The sequence below is a fragment of the Asterias amurensis genome, chromosome 8, assembly GCF_032118995.1.
Source record: "Asterias amurensis chromosome 8, ASM3211899v1".
In the NCBI taxonomy this organism is placed as follows: domain Eukaryota; kingdom Metazoa; phylum Echinodermata; class Asteroidea; order Forcipulatida; family Asteriidae; genus Asterias; species Asterias amurensis.
The window spans coordinates 24,359,465-24,380,208 of NC_092655.1; the positions used below are offsets into that span (position 1 = coordinate 24,359,465).

The 20,744-nt window shown below is 36.4% G+C and overlaps 1 protein-coding gene across 4 annotated transcripts in view; it reads right to left on the reverse strand.

Moving 5' to 3' along the window:
- The window catches only part of LOC139941001 (regulator of G-protein signaling 12-like), a 39,263-nt gene that overhangs the window by 12,494 nt on the left and 6,025 nt on the right, over positions 1-20,744 (reverse strand). For all 4 annotated transcript variants that reach the window (XM_071937413.1, XM_071937410.1, XM_071937411.1 and 1 more), the window contains exons 2-9: positions 18,175-20,348; positions 17,413-17,547; positions 9,699-9,720; positions 8,684-8,847; positions 7,599-7,685; positions 7,315-7,461; positions 6,890-7,108; positions 158-254 (exon numbers count right to left, since the gene is read on the reverse strand). In XM_071937413.1, coding sequence (XP_071793514.1) covers positions 158-254; positions 6,890-7,108; positions 7,315-7,461; positions 7,599-7,685; positions 8,684-8,847; positions 9,699-9,720; positions 17,413-17,547; positions 18,175-20,328 — 3,025 coding nt within the window. In that variant the 5' untranslated portion in view covers positions 20,329-20,348. The remainder of the gene's footprint in view (positions 1-157; positions 255-6,889; positions 7,109-7,314; positions 7,462-7,598; positions 7,686-8,683; positions 8,848-9,698; positions 9,721-17,412; positions 17,548-18,174; positions 20,349-20,744) is intronic.

Consider the following 20,744-nt stretch of genomic DNA (forward strand, 5'->3'; position numbering starts at 1 on the left):
TTTGCATCGGGGATAATGAGTATTCATTTTGGTTTTTCCCCATATACACCGATGTGTGTTTAAAGCACTGTATACTCAGTACTTAGCCGAGTTCTGTGAAAATAATCACAGGCATATTACAACTTGGGTAAGCACATTCAGCTGCTTTGGTTTTTACCTCGATTTATCCACGGTAGCAATGATTTACGCTTCTTGTCAGGGCTTTCTTCATTTACTTCTAAGCTGTATGACTTTGTTGTCTTCCATAGTTGATACTGTAAAATATACAATGAAAAAGCTTGTGATACATTTACAAACCACGTTAATGCACAAGAAAAGTTAAAATGAGCAATACCATTATTGGCTAATGTTCTCTTGTGAATAGCTTTTCAATGGCCAGATAAGTTTCATGTCTGCTTCCCTGAACTGCCTTGCTGTTAAAACAACTCATCATCACTTGTGATAGTTGTAAATAAACATTGTTTAACCTTCATCTGGGCCAAGTAATAATTGCTGCTGTTGCAAGATTCAGATGAGTTTTTCCTCTTTCTTGAGTTTAAATGTTGTAGGATGTAGTTGGTGGACTCTTCCACAAAGGGATGACTTCTGATGCAAGCTTCAGTTTGTGTTTTCCTCTTTCTTGAGTTGTTAAAGTTGTTGGATGTAGTTTGATGACTTGCTCACAATGTGATAACTTCTGATCAAGCTTCAGTTTGTGTTTTCCTCTTTCTTGAGTTGTTAAAGTTGTTGGATGTAGTTGGATGACTTGCTCACAATGTGATAACTTCTGATCAAGCTTCAGTTTGTGTTTTCCTCTTTCTTGAGTTGTTAAAGTTGTAGGATGTAGTTGGATGACTTGCTCACAATGTGATAACTTCTGATCAAGCTTCAGTTTGTGTTTTCCTCTTTCTTGAGTTGTTGGATGTAGTTGGATGACTTGCTCACAATGTGATCACTTCTGATGCAAGCTTCAGTTTGTGTTTTCCTCTTTCTTGAGTGGTTAACGTTGTTGGATGTAGTTGGATGACTTGCTCACAATGTCATCACTTCTGATGCAAGCTTCAGTTTGTGTTTTCCTCTTTCTTGAGTTGTTAAAGTTGTTTGATGTAGTTGGATGACTTGCTCACAATGTCATCACTTCTGATGCAAGCTTCAGTTTGTGTTTTCCTCTTTCTTGAGTTGTTAACGTTGTAGGACGTAGTTGGATGACTTGCTCACAATGTCATCACTTCTGATGCAAGCTTCAGTTTGTGTTTTCCTCTTTCTTGAGTTGTTAAAGTTGTTGGATGTAGTTGGATGACTTGCTCACAATGTCATCACTTTTGATGCAAGCTTCAGTTTGTGTTTTCCTCTTTCTTGAGTTGTTAAAGTTATTGGATGTAGTTGGATGACTTGCTCACAATGTGATAACTTCAGATCAAGCTTCAGTTTGTGTTTTCCTCTTTCTTGAGTTATTAAAGTTGTAGGATGTAGTTGGATGACTTGCTCACAATGTGATAACTTCTGATCAAGCTATAGTTTGTGTTTTCCTCTTTCTTGAAATGTTAAAGTTGTAGGATGTAGTTGGATGACTTGCTCACAATGTGATAACTTCTGATCAAGCTATAGTTTGTGTTTTCCTCTTTCTTGAGTTGTTAAAGTTGTTGGATGTAGTTGGATGACTTGCTCACAATGTGATCACTTCTGATCAAGCTTCAGTTTGTGTTTTCCTCTTTCTTGAGTTGTTAAAGTTGTTGGATGTAGTTGGATGACTTGCTCACAATGTGATAACTTCTGATCAAGCTGCAGTTTGTGGTTGCCTCTCTCTTGAAAGGCCAACATTGTAGGATGTAGTTGATGGACTTGCTCACAATGTCATCACTTTTGATGCAAGCTTCAGTTTGTGTTTTCCTCTCTCTTGAGTTGTTAACGTTGTTGGATGTAGTTGGATGACTTGCTCACAATGTCATCACTTTTGATGCAAGCTTCAGTTTGTGTTTTCCTCTTTCTTAAGTTGTTAAAGTTGTTGGATGTAGTTGGATGACTTGCTCACAATGTGATAACTTCTGATCAAGCTTCAGTTTGTGTTTGCCTCTCTCTTGAAGGGCTAACATTGTAGGATGTAGTTGGATGACTTGCTCACAATGTCATCACTTTTGATGCAAGCTTCGGTTTGTGTTTTCCTCTTTCTTGAGTTGTTAAAGTTGTAGGTTGTGTTTGCCACTCTCTTTGATTGTTAAAATCGCAACATGTAGTATGTCAATCTTTAGTTTGTGTTAACCTCTTTCCCGGTGTCATGCTATTGGAAACCATTTGGTATAGTTGTTGATCATGGTTGCCATAGCTAGTATAGTTGGCGCCGTCAATGTGTGCATGCTGCTTACTGCAGCAATGAACTGATATTGGGGTTTCTAAAAATTGAATTGGTTTACAAGGCATCATACGGAAGAATACAAATACTGAGAAGTATTGGTTTAAAAAAACAAATTTTTCATCAGACATAATGAACTTGGGGTATTTGTGTTAAAGAATCTAATACAAAATCAAAACTTTCTCTATAAAGCAAATGTACTAACTAATAGATAGTAATAAAACTATTACACAGCCAGACCAAAATAAGTTTGTCAAAATAAACTAAAAGCCCCATAGAGTACCTCTTAACTTTATTAGATACCAATTGTTATTTAGCCAATCGCAGTCTGGAGCATTTCCTACATAACTGAAAATGTGTTATACTTGCGTGCAAGTCATGAACCAATGTGTATCTGGAGTAATCCCTATTTATAAACTTAATACATCTTCATATGTTCATATGGCCAGCGGTTATCTGGAGCATTTCCTGTTTAACTGGTCACCACAACTCCTTGAACTATTCTACATGTACCGACATGGCTCACAACCTTCCACAGCTAACCAATGATTACCTGGAGCATTTCCTGTGTTTTAAAGTTGACAAGGTAAACTCTCCAAAAAGTGATGAAACCATAATGATTTTAGCTAGATGACAAGAATTACAATGCACAACTTCCTTAAATGACAGGAAATCCCCATGATAACGATCTGTTGGCAGTACCACCCCTCAATACTTGGAGTCATTACTCCAATGTATCAACTAAACTATTTTCCAGAGGTTTCAGTTTCAAGAATACGGAACCTAATAGTTTCCTTTACAAACAACCAATAGAATTAAAGAGCAATATCTGGACATACAAGTGTACATACTGTGCTTAATGGACTCAGTACAAAGTTCAAGGTCATTTTATTTTGCATTGATATTCCTGGAGTTGCTGAACGGAAGCTTAAAGGTGATTTTTGTCATATATTCAACATGTACTGTTTTACACTTTGATACTATTTATTTGGCTGCTTATCTGGTACCCTGAGATCCATCACACATAAACAAGGAAGACAAAACTAAACTGACTGAATAAAGAGACTAGAATGAAAACATACAGAAAAGAAAGTAAAAAGAGAGAGTTGTATTGTAGAGAGGCTGTGGTTTCTATAGAAGTTGGTCTACATGTTCAAATTTAATTCAGTCATGGTGGATAGATGAGGGTGTAGACAAAGGATACTACAGGGGTTAGGGATACTGGTATTTGAAAATTGTACAAGGTGCATGAACAAGCATGAGTAAGTTATAAATTTAAGATAATAAAAACAAAAACAAACATTTAACGAGACGAATTCAGTGAATTTAGTTAATGAATCTTGAAAAAACAAAAACCTAAAATACATACCATAAAATACTGAAAAAAGACAGGAAGTGTATACAAACATATACTTTATTCATAAACGATTTGTGGTAAAATGAACACACACAACTAAGGTAAAAGAGTAGACGAGTTCAGATTTACAAATATTAATTATCAGGCACACTCAATGTAGAAACAACATTCCATGTGAAAGGACAATGTTAAACCAACAATTAGAGATTAATTACATAAAGCATAATTACAAATTCAAGAAATTCACAACTATTTATCATGATATTAATTTTGCACATTTTGACATTATTCAATATCACCTCATTTGGTACGAAAGGTAATTTATAATAATCACTTCCCAATTTATTTTTTAAATTTTACTTTATCTACAACTGTATATTATGTGCATGCTCATATGTATTGTACCTACATGTCCTTTAAATTATTTAAAGCAAAATAAACACCAATATGGTAGGACACTACATGAACAATATAATTCACAACAAATTTTAAAAGGAAAAAACTACTTTAAATTGTAGGATGAACTGATAAAATCTAGATTTGTACAGGTAGCTGGACATTTTTACAATTAATAGTGCCTTTCATTGACATGCTTCTGGCTCTACAATGTTTCAACCATACAAACTACATGTATTTTGAATGTCTTTTTAGGCGGATTTTGGCACTATATAAAAGCTTTTTATTACTCCAATTATTAATGAGAAAAATCACAAGACCAAAATATACCTTGTCACTTCAATCGAGAAGTGGACAAATTTAAGTACAGAACCAGGCAAGGACAAGTATAGTTATTATATGTGAACTGTGAACATACTATAGGCTCCCTTCTACCAAACAAGTGTTAAGCAAATCCAGCAAACAAAATAATGTTTAATTGTGTTGATCTGGGCAGGATGATCATCAAACGTAAAATTTTGAAGAGGATTTTCGCAGACCCAAACGCTGAAAACAACAGACAACAACACATGTTCAATGTACATTTCATGTACTTTAAATATTCCTGCTTAAAGATTGACCTTTATTTCTTATATATTTAAGAATCATGACTAAAATGACCTCATGAAGAATGTTGAAGTATTAGTAACAATGCATGGTGTACATGCTTGAAAATCATGGCATTACTGTCTGCCACCTGATTCACCTACCATCAATTTTACCAGTGTATTATACTAAGTGTGCAATTTACAAATGTAGGTGTCGCACATACGTTTTTACAAGTCTCCTTTCAAATTGACCACACCATAGCCAGACAGAAGCTGTGTCTAAATTCAGTACAAGAGGTCACTAGCAGCTGCAGATCAATGTCAGCTTAAGATCAGACCATAACCAGAAAGAAACCAGGTCAGAGGTCAGTTAAAGAGGTCAATAGCAGCTGCAGACCAATGTAAACTTAAGACCAGACCAGACCATAACCAGAAAGAAACCATGTCAGAGTTTTAGGTATGAGAGGTTGATAGCAGCTGCAGACAAATAACAGCTTAAGACCAGACCATAACCAGACAGGTAATTTCATTTAATTTTGTTTCAACAGGTGGGTGGTACTCAAACAAATCTCAAGAGTTAGTACTAATTTGCTCAGTTTTAAACAAATAATTTCACAAAATCTTTATGCCAGAATGTATCAAGGAAAAAGAAACATTGTGTTAAGGTTTGATTAAGTTTCATGACAAAACAATATTTATACTTTAATTTTCCCCTGCTAACAAGCCACAAAAAGAAATCACCGCTCATCTTATGTACACACCACTTAAATGTATTAGACTAAAAGTTACATTTTGTTAATGTCTGGGTATTTTCTTTATCTATTTACCATTACACAAGAATGAATTTTAGTAAAAATGTCAGCTTGTTAGACATGTTAGATATCGTTATTTCTTATCACAACACCATGGTAAAGGCTCACAGTTAATGCTGAAAAAGAAAGATTTATGGTACCAACTATGTATTTTTGGTACAATATTAAGTGCAACATTTGCCCTACATTTACTGTAGTTCCTTTTTATAGAAAACTAACCTAATAGGGCAACATTTAAAACAAAAAGTTTTGCCATTTTAGTGTTTATGTGAAATAAAATAGTTATGCCAATGAAATGCTGAAACGTACAGGTACTATAAAATGCAAAGATCCAAAGATAACTGTGTAACTATACATGAGTAAAACAAACGACCCCTTGCATTATGTTGTCACACTAACAAACAGTGCCCTCGCCGAGTTAAAAAGAGGCAGGCAGATCAATTGACAGAAGCAAATGTTGGTGCGTAAAATCATGGATGTAACGTAAGCATAACAGCAGTGTTGCGCAATATGCAAGGGTTGTATGCAGTCACTCATGCATATATATTTATTCCTTTACACAACAATGAATAAGTAAAGAATTCAGATTGTTATAATGTTAGATATACCAAGATACCTTTACACACCATATGGAAAATGCTGACAGTTAATGTTGACAAAGAAAGATGTATATTCCCAATAATTGTTTGTATCATTTTTAAGTGCAATATTTCACCTACTTTTTCTGTATTTTCTTTGGATCATAAACTACCCCTTTATGAAATGTAACATGTGAAACAGACTAAAATGATTTTGTTTAAAGATGAGCGCCATGTGCCAATGAAATGCTGTAGATGTTCTTACTACATGCATGTATGCAAAGGTCACTATACATAAGAGAAACACTGCAGTCACCCATGCACATGTACCCAAGAAATATGCTACAAATTACATTACCACGACAAGAAGTACATGTTTCACAAGAACAAACTGAAAGCAAAACAATCACTATGATTATGAACAACCACCAGTTTGCCAAGCACTTACATTTGATTTAGTACATACAACTGAGAGTTTCAACGGAGCACACATTAGTCTATGTCAGAAAGTGAGAGATATGATTTTCAATAGAGCATAAATCATTTCATATCAGAAAGTGAGAGACATGATTTTTAATGAAGCACACATCAGTCTATGTCAGAAAGTGAAAGATATGATTATCAATGGAGCATAAATCATTTCATGTCAGAAAGTGAGAGACAATCAGTCTATGTCCAAAAGTGAAAGATATGATTATCAATGGAGCATAAATCATTTCATGTCAGAAAGTGAGAGACATGTATGTCAGAAAGTGAGCAAAATAGCATGAGGGGGAGATGGAAGTCACTTAAGATGGAAAGCATTCCTCAGCACCCATAGATTGTCTCACCTTTTTCTTATTTCCCTTTTGACCTTGTTGTGCCCCTTTCTTACTATCTTCAGAGGTGTCATCAACACTGCTAACACTTCCAGTAGAAGTTCCATCACTCCGTTCGCGGCTAATAGATATGGGGAGAGGGTTTCCTGCCATTTCAGCCAAGAGACAGTCTTGATAAACTTTGCTCTTCAGGAAGCGAGAATAACTGTCATATTTCATCAGTTTGAAGATCTGTTTTGGATAAAAGAAAAAGCATTTTCTGGTCAAAAAATAAATACTTGTGAGAACTGCCAATTTGGTATAAACTATTAGCAAGCCTTGAAAAGCTGGTACAACACAAGGCTGTTCTTTCTGATGAATCACCATGTACCAAGTGTCCAGAAAAAGGCGCATGTTATTCAATAAATATTACTCACATTGTATTTATGATAACTAACCTGTTGCTGCTGAACTTTAAACATCTCTGGTGTTGGACTCTTGAGGGCTTGGACTACTTTCAATCGACAGCTGCTGTCTAAATTGACTGGCATGGAGGCTTCATCAGCCAGGTGTTTACTGTAGATGTGATCAGCCATACGCTTTAACTGCATGCAAATACAAACAAAAGGATCAACAACTATTGTTGAAAACTTGACAAACTATCATCATTGGTGGGGATTTTCTTTTCCTTTGTACAGTTGAAGTAAATGTTTCTTTTGAGGGACAAAGACAAGTGACTTACCTCTGATGTACTTGTCATCTTACTCATTGTCTCACAAGCAATCCAAAACATTATGTTTTCTTCACTGAATTCCCTCTTGAGAAATTTCTGTTATAAAATGTAAAGGGAATGTGTAAGAGAAGAACAAACAGTTATAATCATTTGAACATATCATTTTCCCAAATACACATCAATTCAGCAGAGATGCAACTGACTGTTAAATAACAAGAAAAGTTGTGTTTGGTACACAAAAATTCACTGCAAGCCAGTCTGTTTCTTGACATATGACATGGGTGGTCCAAAACAATAGGCTATATGGGGATTCCAAGGCAAATCCACACACCAAGTTTGGAGTTGTTATTCAAAGTCGTTCCTTAGTTATGACTTGGACAACATTTTTTTTTGTAGCCACAATGACCCTGACATTTGACCAAGGTGGTCTGATACAATGGCATGAATATGGGCTACTTGGGGATCCCGGAGCAATGAACACACCAACTTTGAAGTAGATAATGCCATGTCCTTTGACAACAGGTTTATAAGGCACAATCTTGAGATACAAATCATATGTTTTTGGTCAAATTTTAATTGAAGGCTTTAGGGTGTGAACAAAAAGACAAATTTACAAATAAGATTTGTGATTTAAATCACACAAATTGTATGCAAGCAACCTCTAACCACTCACTATTCTCACAATGTCTATGTTCATGAAAATGTTATATTTTGTTTATGATAAAATCAGTTTTTTTGTCACTACAATAAATACAAAGTGCATGTATCCTAGATTATCTATAACCTGGTAAAAGTATACAACGCATGTGGCCTTATGGTGGGGGGAAATGTAGCACAGTTGCACATAGTCCAACAGGCTAATGAACATGACAGAGCAATAAAGTAGCAATACAGTTCAGCCACATAGCCACAACTGCATTGATTGCAATGGAGCAAAATGACAATTCTTTGATTACTAATGATTTTTGTGGTGCTAATATATTTTTAAGTTGTGCAACAGTAAAATAGCACCATGTGAAGCAATCTTGACTAACCTAGAGACAATTTGCTTAAGGTGTTATATAATATAATATCATATCCTGTGCATAATTTACCGTGAAGCAGTCCAGACCAAGCTCATCCTGTAACAGACGCTCAAAGCCGACAGCCCAACTTGAAACTCTACCAACTTCTTGTCCATCATTAATCTGAAGTAGGTTTGGATTGGACCGATTTCCATCGCTCTTGACTGATACATCTGCTTCTGGTGAATCCAGTTCTGTTGACAGAATACAAAGAAATGTTTCATTATGACTGGGTACAAATAAATAGTTGGATGCAAGCTGTAAAATGTGCTTTATGTTTGTGCATAAACACTACTTAACGTTCTAAAAGATTTTATTGTGGAAGAGTGTGGGTTTGAGTCTCCAGCCTTGACACTTGTCTCCTTAAGCAAGAAACTTAACAATTGCTTCGTCCTTCGGATGGGACGTTAAGCCGTTGGTCCCATGTGTTATGTAACGCATGTAAAAGAACCCAGTGCACTTATCGATAAGAGAAGGGGTTCGCTCCCATGTTCCTGGTCTGATCGGCAGCAAATTGCACGACAGCACCTTGTAAAACATCACAATTAGGTCTCATAATTCAAACGTAGTCCCACATCTTGCAGGAAATACTGTATGTTACAGCGCAGGAGCGTCAGTGGGTGACAAACATGTGCGCTATATAAAGAAGCCACAATTAATTTATTAAATAATAAATACAAGAATTAAAACACACTTAAATGTACCCTTTTATTGTGGAAATCATAGTTAAAACAATGATGAAAATGTAAGTCATAAATCAAGGACCTCACATTGTATTCACATAATATTACTCATGTAATCTTTTAATTGCTGTACCTTTCAGTCCCAAAGCAGTTTGAATTGCACAGGTTTGGTTGAACTGAAAAAGTTCCCATTTTCTTCCAATGTTTGTCTGATGCTTGCTTCACATCAAACAAACAAAGAACACAAATTGTTTACCAAGTGCAAAAAGGTTACTGTCGTAGAAAATGGACAGAAAATCACTAATCCACAAGTTTCAATGCGCCGCACAATGCGCATGAGGCAAAAAAAGAGAACAACTTACCTCCATCTGAAGCCGCCAGTGACTGTTGAGACAAAAATACAATACAATAATGAGTCAATGAAATGTTTAGAGAAGTTTATGATGAGCATAATGTACATGTATGATTGCAAACTATAATTAAGACAACTTCCTTGTTTTCCACCTGAACAATAGACCCTTCCCATGAAGTATGTAAATTTGAATCTCATCCATGTAATATGCCTAATAGAGAGTTGAATTGATTTCTAACATGTACATTGTGTAAGATTTAGGAAAGCACGGAGTATACAGTGCTTCATACAGGAAAAAACCTAAAAACCTAAAAACAAACAAACAAACAAACAAACAAACAAACAAACAAACAAACAAACAGCAAACAAACAAACAAAAAAACAAACAAACAAACAAACAAACAAACAAACAAACAAACAAACAAACAAACAAAAAAACAAACAAACAAACAAACAAACAAACAAACAAACAAACAAACAAACAAACAAATAATTAACAGAGTAACAGAGAACAATACATACGTACATTGTTAATTATTAAAAATGTGTTGTCGATACAGTTTTGCTTTTCCCAACATCAGCATTTCATGAATGTATATAAGCCAACAATTATAATACAAATTACATTTTTTTATTGATCACATACAATGTAGTATTAGGTTTTCAAGATACAATGTATTGTACAACATCACAGGTTAACTGTCTTGTCTTTTAAAAGTGAACACTTACTTGACGAATAGATGTACATGTTGACATTAGTGTAACTGTAAAGTGCCATGTACCAGTGTAACTTTTTCAACAACTGGAAGACTGCCATAATACAGTATTACATGACATGGTTTAAAGTTAGCATAAAATGACACTTTAGGTAGTTGTACTCAATGAGTGACAACCTTCCACCAACCATCATACTCAGTGTATGCATAATATACTTACTCGGACCGCGAGAAGCCTTGTTCCACTGTTTGACTGTGAAGCCCTAGCTCTAGCAAATCTCTGAAAAGCACTCATGGGCACTGTTTTACTTTTTACCTCAGCTCAACAATTTGATGCTCCACCATAAGAAATATTAATGGGGTATGTGTAGAAACCCACAAGAACGGGCCATTTGCAAGATAACAAAATGTTGAGAAATAATACAAGAAGGATTGAGAATAAGCAGTACTTGTGTATTGCAAGAGCTTCCCTTTGCCAGTACTAACCCACCAACAGGAAAAGTCAACTGAATAGCAAGTAACAACTGCGCAGACAGGAACTTACATGTGTTTCACTTCCTGATACAGCAGAAAAGGTCAACACAAAGAAAAGGACAATGCAAGCATTATCTAGCTACATGTACCTGAAACATGTAATGTATGGGTGTACATGTATGTATGCCTCTTTTATGTAGGCAACACTTTCTATGTACATCAAAAGAGTTTGTTTAAATGCACGGACGATTTATTTGTTTTTTTAATATTTTTTCTTTCACCTTGCTTACATGCGCAATACACTTGGGCAAAACTTGAAGAGAAAGGTAAATTTCCCTTTTCAGCCCACTTTACGGTTGAAGAATTCATCACAACAGCCATTACAATAAATTGTTTGTTTAATGTCAGGCCTACTGGTACAGTACCTAGTATGAATTGTGTACATCCATGGTCTTCAAGGTCAGGCATGCACATGCACAGGGCACAAAACGTAATGTGTAGGGTACATACATAGGATTCAAATTCAAGTTTTGTACTGTAATACATCTGTGACTTTGTATGTATGGTTGTAAACAAGAAATAATATCAACAATTATTGTGCAACAAATCAGGGTCATCCATGAGAAGTGACTACATCCTGTCATGAATGCCTGGTGCAAAGTGTTTGTGCAAACAGTGTACAAAGCTTTAAAGTACCACAACAGTAGTATTTTGTACTTTTTATGGACGATACTTTCTATAACCTGTGACATCACATGTTTACAAAAGAGCCACTGAGCCTAGACTTCCTGCAGGCATGATTTGTGTTTATCTGAGAGATTGGTGGTTTTTAAAATGAGGGTTTGGTGGTTTTAATCTGAGGGGTAGGTACATGTATGCATGGAGGAAGAATTTCTTCCTCCTTCCTCCATGATGTATGTAAGTGGACATTCTTTGTTGCAGAACAACTTTGTAGGGGTGCTGGTAACCTCCTCCTTGTCACTCACTGGCTTGGTATTTTATTTTAATCTATTTTGTTTCTTTGATCTTTATATCTAGGCTATTTGTATATTTTTTTACCGTGTAAAGTGTAATAATAAACTAAACTAAAACTACTTCATAGAAATTGCACTGTCTAATTTTTGACAACTTTTGATATGATGAAAGGGGGCACATCTCAAAAGTTTTTAAACTGGGGGTGGGGGGGGGGGTGGATGGATTACTTTTATAACTCTTCCGCAATGTGAAATATCTTTTTAAAAAGATAATTAACTAAAAAGGCTCTACACAAGAGCAATTTAGCAAGCCCCAATGCTCTATTGTAACATGGTTGTAAAGTTACGAAATGTACCTGATGTGAAAGGACAACAATGTTATTGTGTTCTGCTGTCTGACTTTCCAAGTTCTCTTGTAAAATAATAATAATAATGGTAACAATAATAATAACTAGACATTACATGCATTAGGTGTTTGTGAACAAACACAAAGCTGTTCCAAGTTCTTTTGCTTGGATTATGTGCTAAAATGACCAAGGAGTCTATAACTGAAAACAAGTTTGAACATGTTGAATAGTGTCTTGAGTTATGGTGCCACTTCCGGTTGACCCGGAAGTAGAGGTCGACATGGGGTAATGGTAAAATAATGCTAATCTCCAATGCCAAAGGAGTCTCTAACTGAAAAAAGTTTGAAAATCAATATTGTCCCACTTTGGGTTGACCCGGAAGTAGAGGTCAAGTTGAGGTCACGGTTTTTTGCAATTTATCTCCAATCCCCAAGGAGTCTATAACTACCAACAGTCTAAAAAGCGGCCGTGTACTTCTTGAGATATGGTCCCACTTCCGGTTGACCCAGAAGTATAGGTCAACTTGAGGTCACGGTTTTTCAACGTTTATTTTTAACGCCTTAGGGGTCTAAAACTTAAAAAAGTTTGAAAATCAGTTGTACAGTACTTGAGATATGGTCCCACTTTCGGTTGACCCGGAAGTAGAGGTCAACTTGAGGTCACGGTTTTTCAAAATTAATCTAATCTCCAATCCCCAAGGAGTCTATCTACAAACAGTCTGTTAAACGGCCGTGTACTTCTTGAGATATGGTGCTACAAAGATTTCCCAATTAAATATGCAAATATGGGTCATGTGGTTAATTAATTACGAATTTTAACATTTTTTTGGTCGGTGGTTTGATGTTTGATATAGTACAAGTTGATTTCACAGAACTCTTAACCACCAAACTCTGCGGTTATGATCACCATTTATGGCTTACTGTGTTTTTAAACATCATCATGTCATGCATGCACACAGGTTATGGCTAACAATTGAGAAAAAGAAAAGAATCAAACTTAAATATTACAAAAAGAAATATGTGTTTAGTTTTGGGGGATAAAAAAAAATAATAATTGGACGGAGATTCGAACTCGCAATTCTCAGATGTGTAGTCGCGACTGATGACCACTCGTTTCATGATTTTGCGACCATTGTCACTAAATATGAACTGCTAACGCTTATAACTATTACATGTAAGTAGGGTTGAAATGTAGTATTAGATGCCTTTCGTTTTTTTTTTACGACAACGCCGATGTTGTCAAAAACCCCTATCTAATTACGCACAATCGTTTTAACGAAAGCCCATGCACAGAGTAATTGGTCCAGAACGCGGTTAGAAAAACAAGGACAAATTTAACGTACGTTCTAACGAAAATCCTACACCTCCGTACGTTGTGCGTGTACAGAGTAATGTGTCCAGAACGCGGGTAGGAAACAAAATAGTATAGACTCCTCTCAAGAAGTCAACAACTCATAGAGGTACATACTGTGTTGTATTACCAAAGAGAATATTTCACAATAACATGAAAGTGACTGCATCAAGTTTACAAATTAAAAATTCAAATGAAGACCACATGGTTAATTAATTAAGAATCTTAAAACTTTTTTTGTTAGAGTAAAGCTTATGTTCTAAGCTTCAATTTGATATGATTTAAGTATTTTATCCTCATACTTTAGGAGACGGGGCCTGAACAAAATCGCTGTACAGACGCTATGGGGTTTTAGGCGGAAACAAAGAATAATAATAATAATAATAAAAATAATAAAAGTCTCGACGAAAACAACACCTGTTCCGACGGTAGGTTGGAACAGCTAATAATAATAATAATAATATCAATTATAATAATAATTTATTTTTGATATAGCGTCTTACATAAAAAAAAATCTCAAAACGCTGTACAGTATTTTTTACATACAAGAGATAAGCAAAATACAGCAAAATTACAGAACACAATAAGAACGATAAAAAACAAACAATGAGATACACCAATACTAGTGCTGGGCGAATAGTGAAATTTTGTTATTCGGATACCGCTGGCCAACTATCTGAAATTAACCGGATATTCGAATAGTTTTTTTGCCGCTAAAGGGCGCTGTTCGTTTGTGAATGAGATCTTATGGGCGGATTAATATTAGTTTTAGACAGTGTCACTCGGTTCATTCATAAAAATGACCAGATCTAATTTAAAGATGGCGATTTGCTTTTTGTTTTGATCGTGATTGACTCTACGTGAAGGAAAACTTTTGTAATCTTTGAACAAATTACGTCAGAAATGTCATTGTTTTAAATATTCACGGAGGTGAGCATAGTTAAATACTTAATATGCTGTTTTATGCTGTCTTAATAGAAGTTTCATAAGGATTCAGACAAAACATTCATATCAGTTGTCGCCCGACGTCCGCGGATATTCGGATATTAAAGAATATCCGGTTACTCGGTTGTAATTACAGAATTATCCGGTTTGTAAATAGGTATTCGCGCCCTATGCGGTTAAGAAAAAAAAGGCATTCGCGGTTACGGATAGAAAAACCTATTCGCCATTAACCGGATATTCGAATAATTCGCCAATACGAGACAATCAACAAAATCATCCCACAGAAATGGCAATAAAAATATGCAATAACTCAAAGATAGCCCTAATGTCTTATAAAAATAAAATGTTTTGAGATGAGTTTTAAAGATATCAAAGTTGGTGATAGTCCTCAAATGAATGGATAATTGATTCCAAAGAGTTGGAATATTGTGAAACATTGCTACATTTTACAACCCCGCTAAAATTAATCAAGGGACCCCAGTTAAAATGCTGTCGTGTGGATAACACTAATAGGGTCTGATAGACATCTTTAAATTATGTTGAGTATCAAAGTACATGTACTCACAATGACAAATGAAATAGATTTGTCTCTTGGTGTTTGTTCAGCTCATCTTGATTTTGGTCCAGTACAAATTGTAAGCTACAAGCCCTTCAATCTTGTGGATATCCCAAGCCCTGAAAATGTATACTTTGCCATGACCAGTGCAGTTTGTTGCCTGGTACATGGTAAAAAGTGGCAATGTCACATGTCACACGTAAACAAATGGTCTATACTGCTGTGCACATGGAGTTCATGAATGAATGAAAGGAAGCATAGGGACCATGTACGGTGCAACTCCAAACATAAATGACCATACAAACTTATTTCAGAGGGGTACCCGGGTTTCCATCACAACCTTACATGCAATCATGTATATTATTCAACCCAATAATGACCTTTGTTTTGCGTGTTCATCATGTTTAAATGTAAACAAGTGTGCAATTTTTGTATTTTGTACAAGTTTTACTTAGTCCATTCAGTTTTCGTCAAGTGTATCTAGATATATTATTTTAAACAACCATCAACTGTCCCTTCAACAAATGGAGTCTTGCTACAGGTGCAATTATGGGTTTATCTATCAGTTATATTCAGTTGTATCTTGACCATTAATAATTTATGGGTCACCATTCATAGAAAAGGCACAATCAATACCTCTTCTGATAAAGGGGCCAGATCAGTTGTCCTATTCAACTCTATTGTGAAGATGTTTACTTTGTCAAGAAGTAGGCCCACAACTAAGTAAATCCATGTCTTTGTTAATACTCTTCTTTCATGGATAAGCAGTGTATGTGATGAAGAGAATACAAGTACACTGTAACAACCAAGGGTTTGGAAGGTATCAAGAGCCAGTGAAGTCATGACTTGTAACTCATTTTTAAAGGATTTGGGTACTTGTAACAAACAACACAATGTTCACAGATTTACATTAAACTTACACCATTTGAAGATAATGATAGTAGAAAGCTTCCCTTAAAATATTAGTTGCTGAAGTGCTGTAGTTTTTGAGAAATGAGTAAAACAATGTCATGAAAATACGTTTTTACATGCTAAAATAATTTTTTTCTGATGATCACTGAGACAAAAATTATTTTTCTTGACATTGTTTCACTAATTTCTCAAAAACTACAGCACCTCAGCAACTAATATTTTCAGGGAAGCTTTCTACTATCATTATCTTCAAACTGTGTAAGTTTAGTGTAAATCTGTAGACATGTTTAAGGCATTAAACACAGTTGGCAGGAACATCTCTGTTTACATGATAAAAATAAATAAATAAATTGTCAAAGTTTGTGTGAAATAGTACAAAATGAGTTTTGTATGAAGGACAGTAGGGATGTATCTTTTCACATGTCCTACATCTTTGTCATATGTTTGCAAAAACACAAAACTTTGTTGAAGGCCATGACGTTAAAAAAAAACCATTGCAATCAAATTGTGTGAAGAACAGTTCACTCTCTGGTCTGAAAGGATTTGTTGTTTATTGACCGTTGTTCAATGGAAAAGCAGTCTTATCAAATACATGTCTTACTAAATGTATGTGAGGGCCAAGAACACACTGACAAAATTGGGAAAACAAGTTTTCTAGACCAAATTGATAGTACATGACGAACAGTAATGCAACATTTGCCTGCTTGGAACATCACCATTTCACTGCTGCTACTGATAATTAAGACCCCCAAATTGAAAACTTAGCCAGTAGCAAGAGCACCAAGGCCAAAATGTGAAATAGAATAGGCACGAAAGCCATTAAATTATGGGTTGTAAAACAAAATATGCACCTAAGCAGCATGGATCAAAATTCATGCTGGACGGCAGGCACAAGGCCAGTGATTTTAGCTTCGTTTCCACCAAACTTTATTCCAAACAAGTCTGGCGGTAAGAGGGAGTGATGCGTTTCCACCAAACTTTATTCCAAACAAGTCCGGCGGTACGAGGGAGTGATGCGTTGGTACCTTGTGGCACACCACAGTACAGCGCTTAGTTCGTTTACCACTGAACAGTCCGATACCTTAAAAACGAATTACATAGTGTTGAATTTGTACTAAAACATCCAATTGCAACACCACACATCCCCGAAAAGTCTTGTTTCCAAACTTCTTGCTCAGTTTGTCGACCAACAGTGATGAGCTCCTGACTACACTGAGCAAATTCAAGTGATTGGTTGATTTTGCCTGGTTACTGATGCATTCAATACATCCTGGGTACCACGCAAAATCAACTAATGGTTGACTATAGTGCCTCACTCACAACTTGCTCACTGTTGTCAAAATGTTTGGTCGATCTTTTATGGTTCTACAGCCCTTCAATGTTTCAGTTGCTATGATTTGACACAGCCTGACCTTGACCTTTTCTTTATACTATAGCTACATGTACTTACATCTCTGCCTCTTCCTTGCATCAGTAGTACCCGCTTAGCTTGAAGTGCTTTGTGCATTGAAGTCTTTATAACATCAGAAGAACTGTATTCCGAACAATCACTATTTCGCCTTGCCAAATACAGGTTCTGTAGAGGCTGCCAAAATATAAATGCAAACAAGAGAACATTACAACTTCTCATCTTTATTATTTGATTGGTTGAACAATGAGACTAAACCATTTTATGTTATATCGTGTAACCAAAGTACTCAAACAAGGCAAGGATTGTGTCATGTTGAAAATGTTGGTGTCCACATAACTACATGAACTCGTCCATATTTGTTTAGAAGGTATTTAGATTGTTCAGAGTGCCCGGTCACCAAATGCAAATGAAAACAGCGGCAGGCGAGTCAAAACAAAGGTTCCTTCACTAGCTTGCCAAAATTTGGTTGACTCCCTTGGCGGGGGATAGGACAAAAAAGAAGTTAAGGGAAACCCCTGGAGTTTGGGCTGGGGTGGTTCAGTAGGCTCATTTTTGTGTGTGTTTATTGTGAACAATATTAAATGACAATGATCTATGTGTGCGATTACTTTTGTTAAGAACAAATATTTAAAGCATTTCATCAAGCATTGTCACATTATAATTATTCATACCATTCACTAACGTGTACATGTACTGTGTAGCTGTAGCTGTGCCTCATGAAATGGTCAGTAAAGATATGACCTTTTTATATTCTGCGACAATGCACTCACATCATCCAATATTTGATAGGTTTTTTTGTACCTTGACTGGTGCTCCATCTCTTTGAAGGACAGGTATTTTCTTCCGTACTTGTACCTCTGCTTCACTATTTGTACGACCAGTATCCATCTTAGCATACATTGAATGTCTTCCAGTTGGTGGTCTCCCCTTAACACTGGTTGAAGTAGGATGCCTTCTTTGTACTTGAACCTGGTCATTGCCTCGTACATGAGAACGAAGACTTGGGATGGTGTTGTTGGTGTTTGGAGGTCGATACTGAGGTTGTATCATGATATCAACACTTTGAGATCTTTCTTTAAACATTGTTTGTTGTTGCTCTTGATTTGACCCTACCAAACCTTGCGTGCTATGAAAACCAATAGGATCAGGTCTGGCTCGAGGTGTCAACCGCCCAGATGCAGTGTTCAAAACAACAGAAGATGGTCTAGAGAGAGGGGTAAGACGTCCATTTAGATCCTTCAAGATAGGATCAGGTCTGGCCCGGGGTGTAAGGCGCCCTGCTGATGAACTTGTTTTGAAGCCATTTTGTGGAGAGTGTTCTGGTGATGATGTTGAAGAGATTGAGTAGGATGACTGGGATGTGTTTATTTCAGCTTGTACCACATGTCTATTTGGTGAACCATCATGTAAACCCTGGCCTGCTGTTCTCTGATTACGAATATGTCCAGCAACATCAACTATCATTACTCTCTCTCCATGACCATTGGTTTCGTTTTCTTTACCATTTCCAAACCCACTGTCACTATTACTACTGTTGCTGTTTGATCTTCGCGGACCAACTGGATATGGAGACTGACCATAGAAGTCAGCAAAATGCAAGCTATCCCCATGCTCTCTGTGTAATTGGGCGATATAAGTCAGCAAGGGTCGAGATGATGTTGGGAACTGTTGACATGTATTGGTTGATGGATCATGAATACACTGGACATCAAACCTGGCAGCCATTTCAAGATGAACATTATGTGAACACAAGGAAGGATCCACAATGAAAACATGGCAGGAACTTCCAATTGGTTCATCATCACTATCAGCAGATTCCAAGTTGTCTTCTGGATTTTGTGAGGTAACAATTCCAAAGCACCGCTTGTCATCAGGACAAATACCTGAGAATGTAATTCTTTCAGCTGGGTAAACAACTGCAACTTTGTGATTGGCATTGATGAGAGAAACACCTTTGTTTCTTATTTCCATCAGCATTAAGGAATGAATACGTTGCTCAAGGTGTAGACGTCTTACACAACCTCTTATAGCTTGAAGACTTGCCATTGGTAAATTTGCAGATGCCGGAATATCAATAGATCCAAGATATCCAACTACAGCATGCATCAACACTCCTTGTTCTCCACTTGTAGCTGACAATCTCCTTTGTTGAGCTCCAGACCTTGGTTGGGAACGAAGTGAAGGATACATAATATTGGACACTTCCACTGGAGTCAGAGGTCGTAACCCGGGGTCAGGAAGTTCACCTTCATCTTCTTCCTTTTCAGGATGAAAGCTAGAATGGCTTTGTGCTGAGTATGGTCTACGTCTGTAGTGTTTGTTTTCTGAATTACGTTTCACGTTCCTGGGTTTTTGAGCACCCCTGATTTGTTCAAACTCTTTCCCATTCCAGTATGTGTAATCGTGGTTGCTTGCACTGTTCTTAAGCATAACTGCAGCACGACCTGATTGATTGTATGGACTAAGGTGTCCTGGTGCAAACTTACTGGCAACATTGGCACCTACATTTGACTGCAATTGATGTTGCTTGTACATTATGGTCTGCTGATCTTCTCGGCTCAAATCAGTTTTACTTTTACTAGAAGGTGTCACACTTTTTGATTTCATATATCGGACTCTTGGAACTGGTACAAAGTCCTCTTCATCTGAAGATTCTGATTCCTGTATTTCAGCAACTGTAAGCCTCAGTACTCCCAAAGTAGATCCAATCAATTTAATAATCTGTTCATGACCTATGCGTGTGACATTCTCTCCATTTATAGCCATGACACAATCTCCAGCTTTCAATCCACAGGCATCGGAAGGGCTACCCGGTAAGATACAACTTAGAACACATGGATGTTGTCCAGTCATCGTGAAGCCATAACCATTTCGACCACGTCCAACTTCCACTGTTTTCAGGTTTGAAAACCTAGTCTCTTGTAATTTAGACTTACTACGCCTGTTGAGATGCATTGTGTCTTCTTGGTGTGTACCTTTAAGTAGAAAAAGAGAACAGAACAATTAATTTTTTATATTTTGCAGGATATGGCACTACATGTATGTACGTATGTATTTCATACATTCCAAGTTCTGTGTCTGAACTCACATCAACGTACACACAAATGTACTATTTTCCCCAACAAATCACTTGCTCTTTATTCCTTGGACTTTGTGTAGCTTAAAGACACTGGACACTATTGGTAATTGTCAAAGACCAGTCTTCCCACTTGCTGTATTCTCAACATGTATGCATAAAGTATCAAACCTGTGAAAATTTGAACTCAATTGGTCGACAAAGTTGCGAGATAACAATGAAAGAAAAAACACCCTTGTCACACGGAGTTGTGTGCATTAAGATGCTTGATTTCGAGACCTCAAGTCCTAAATCT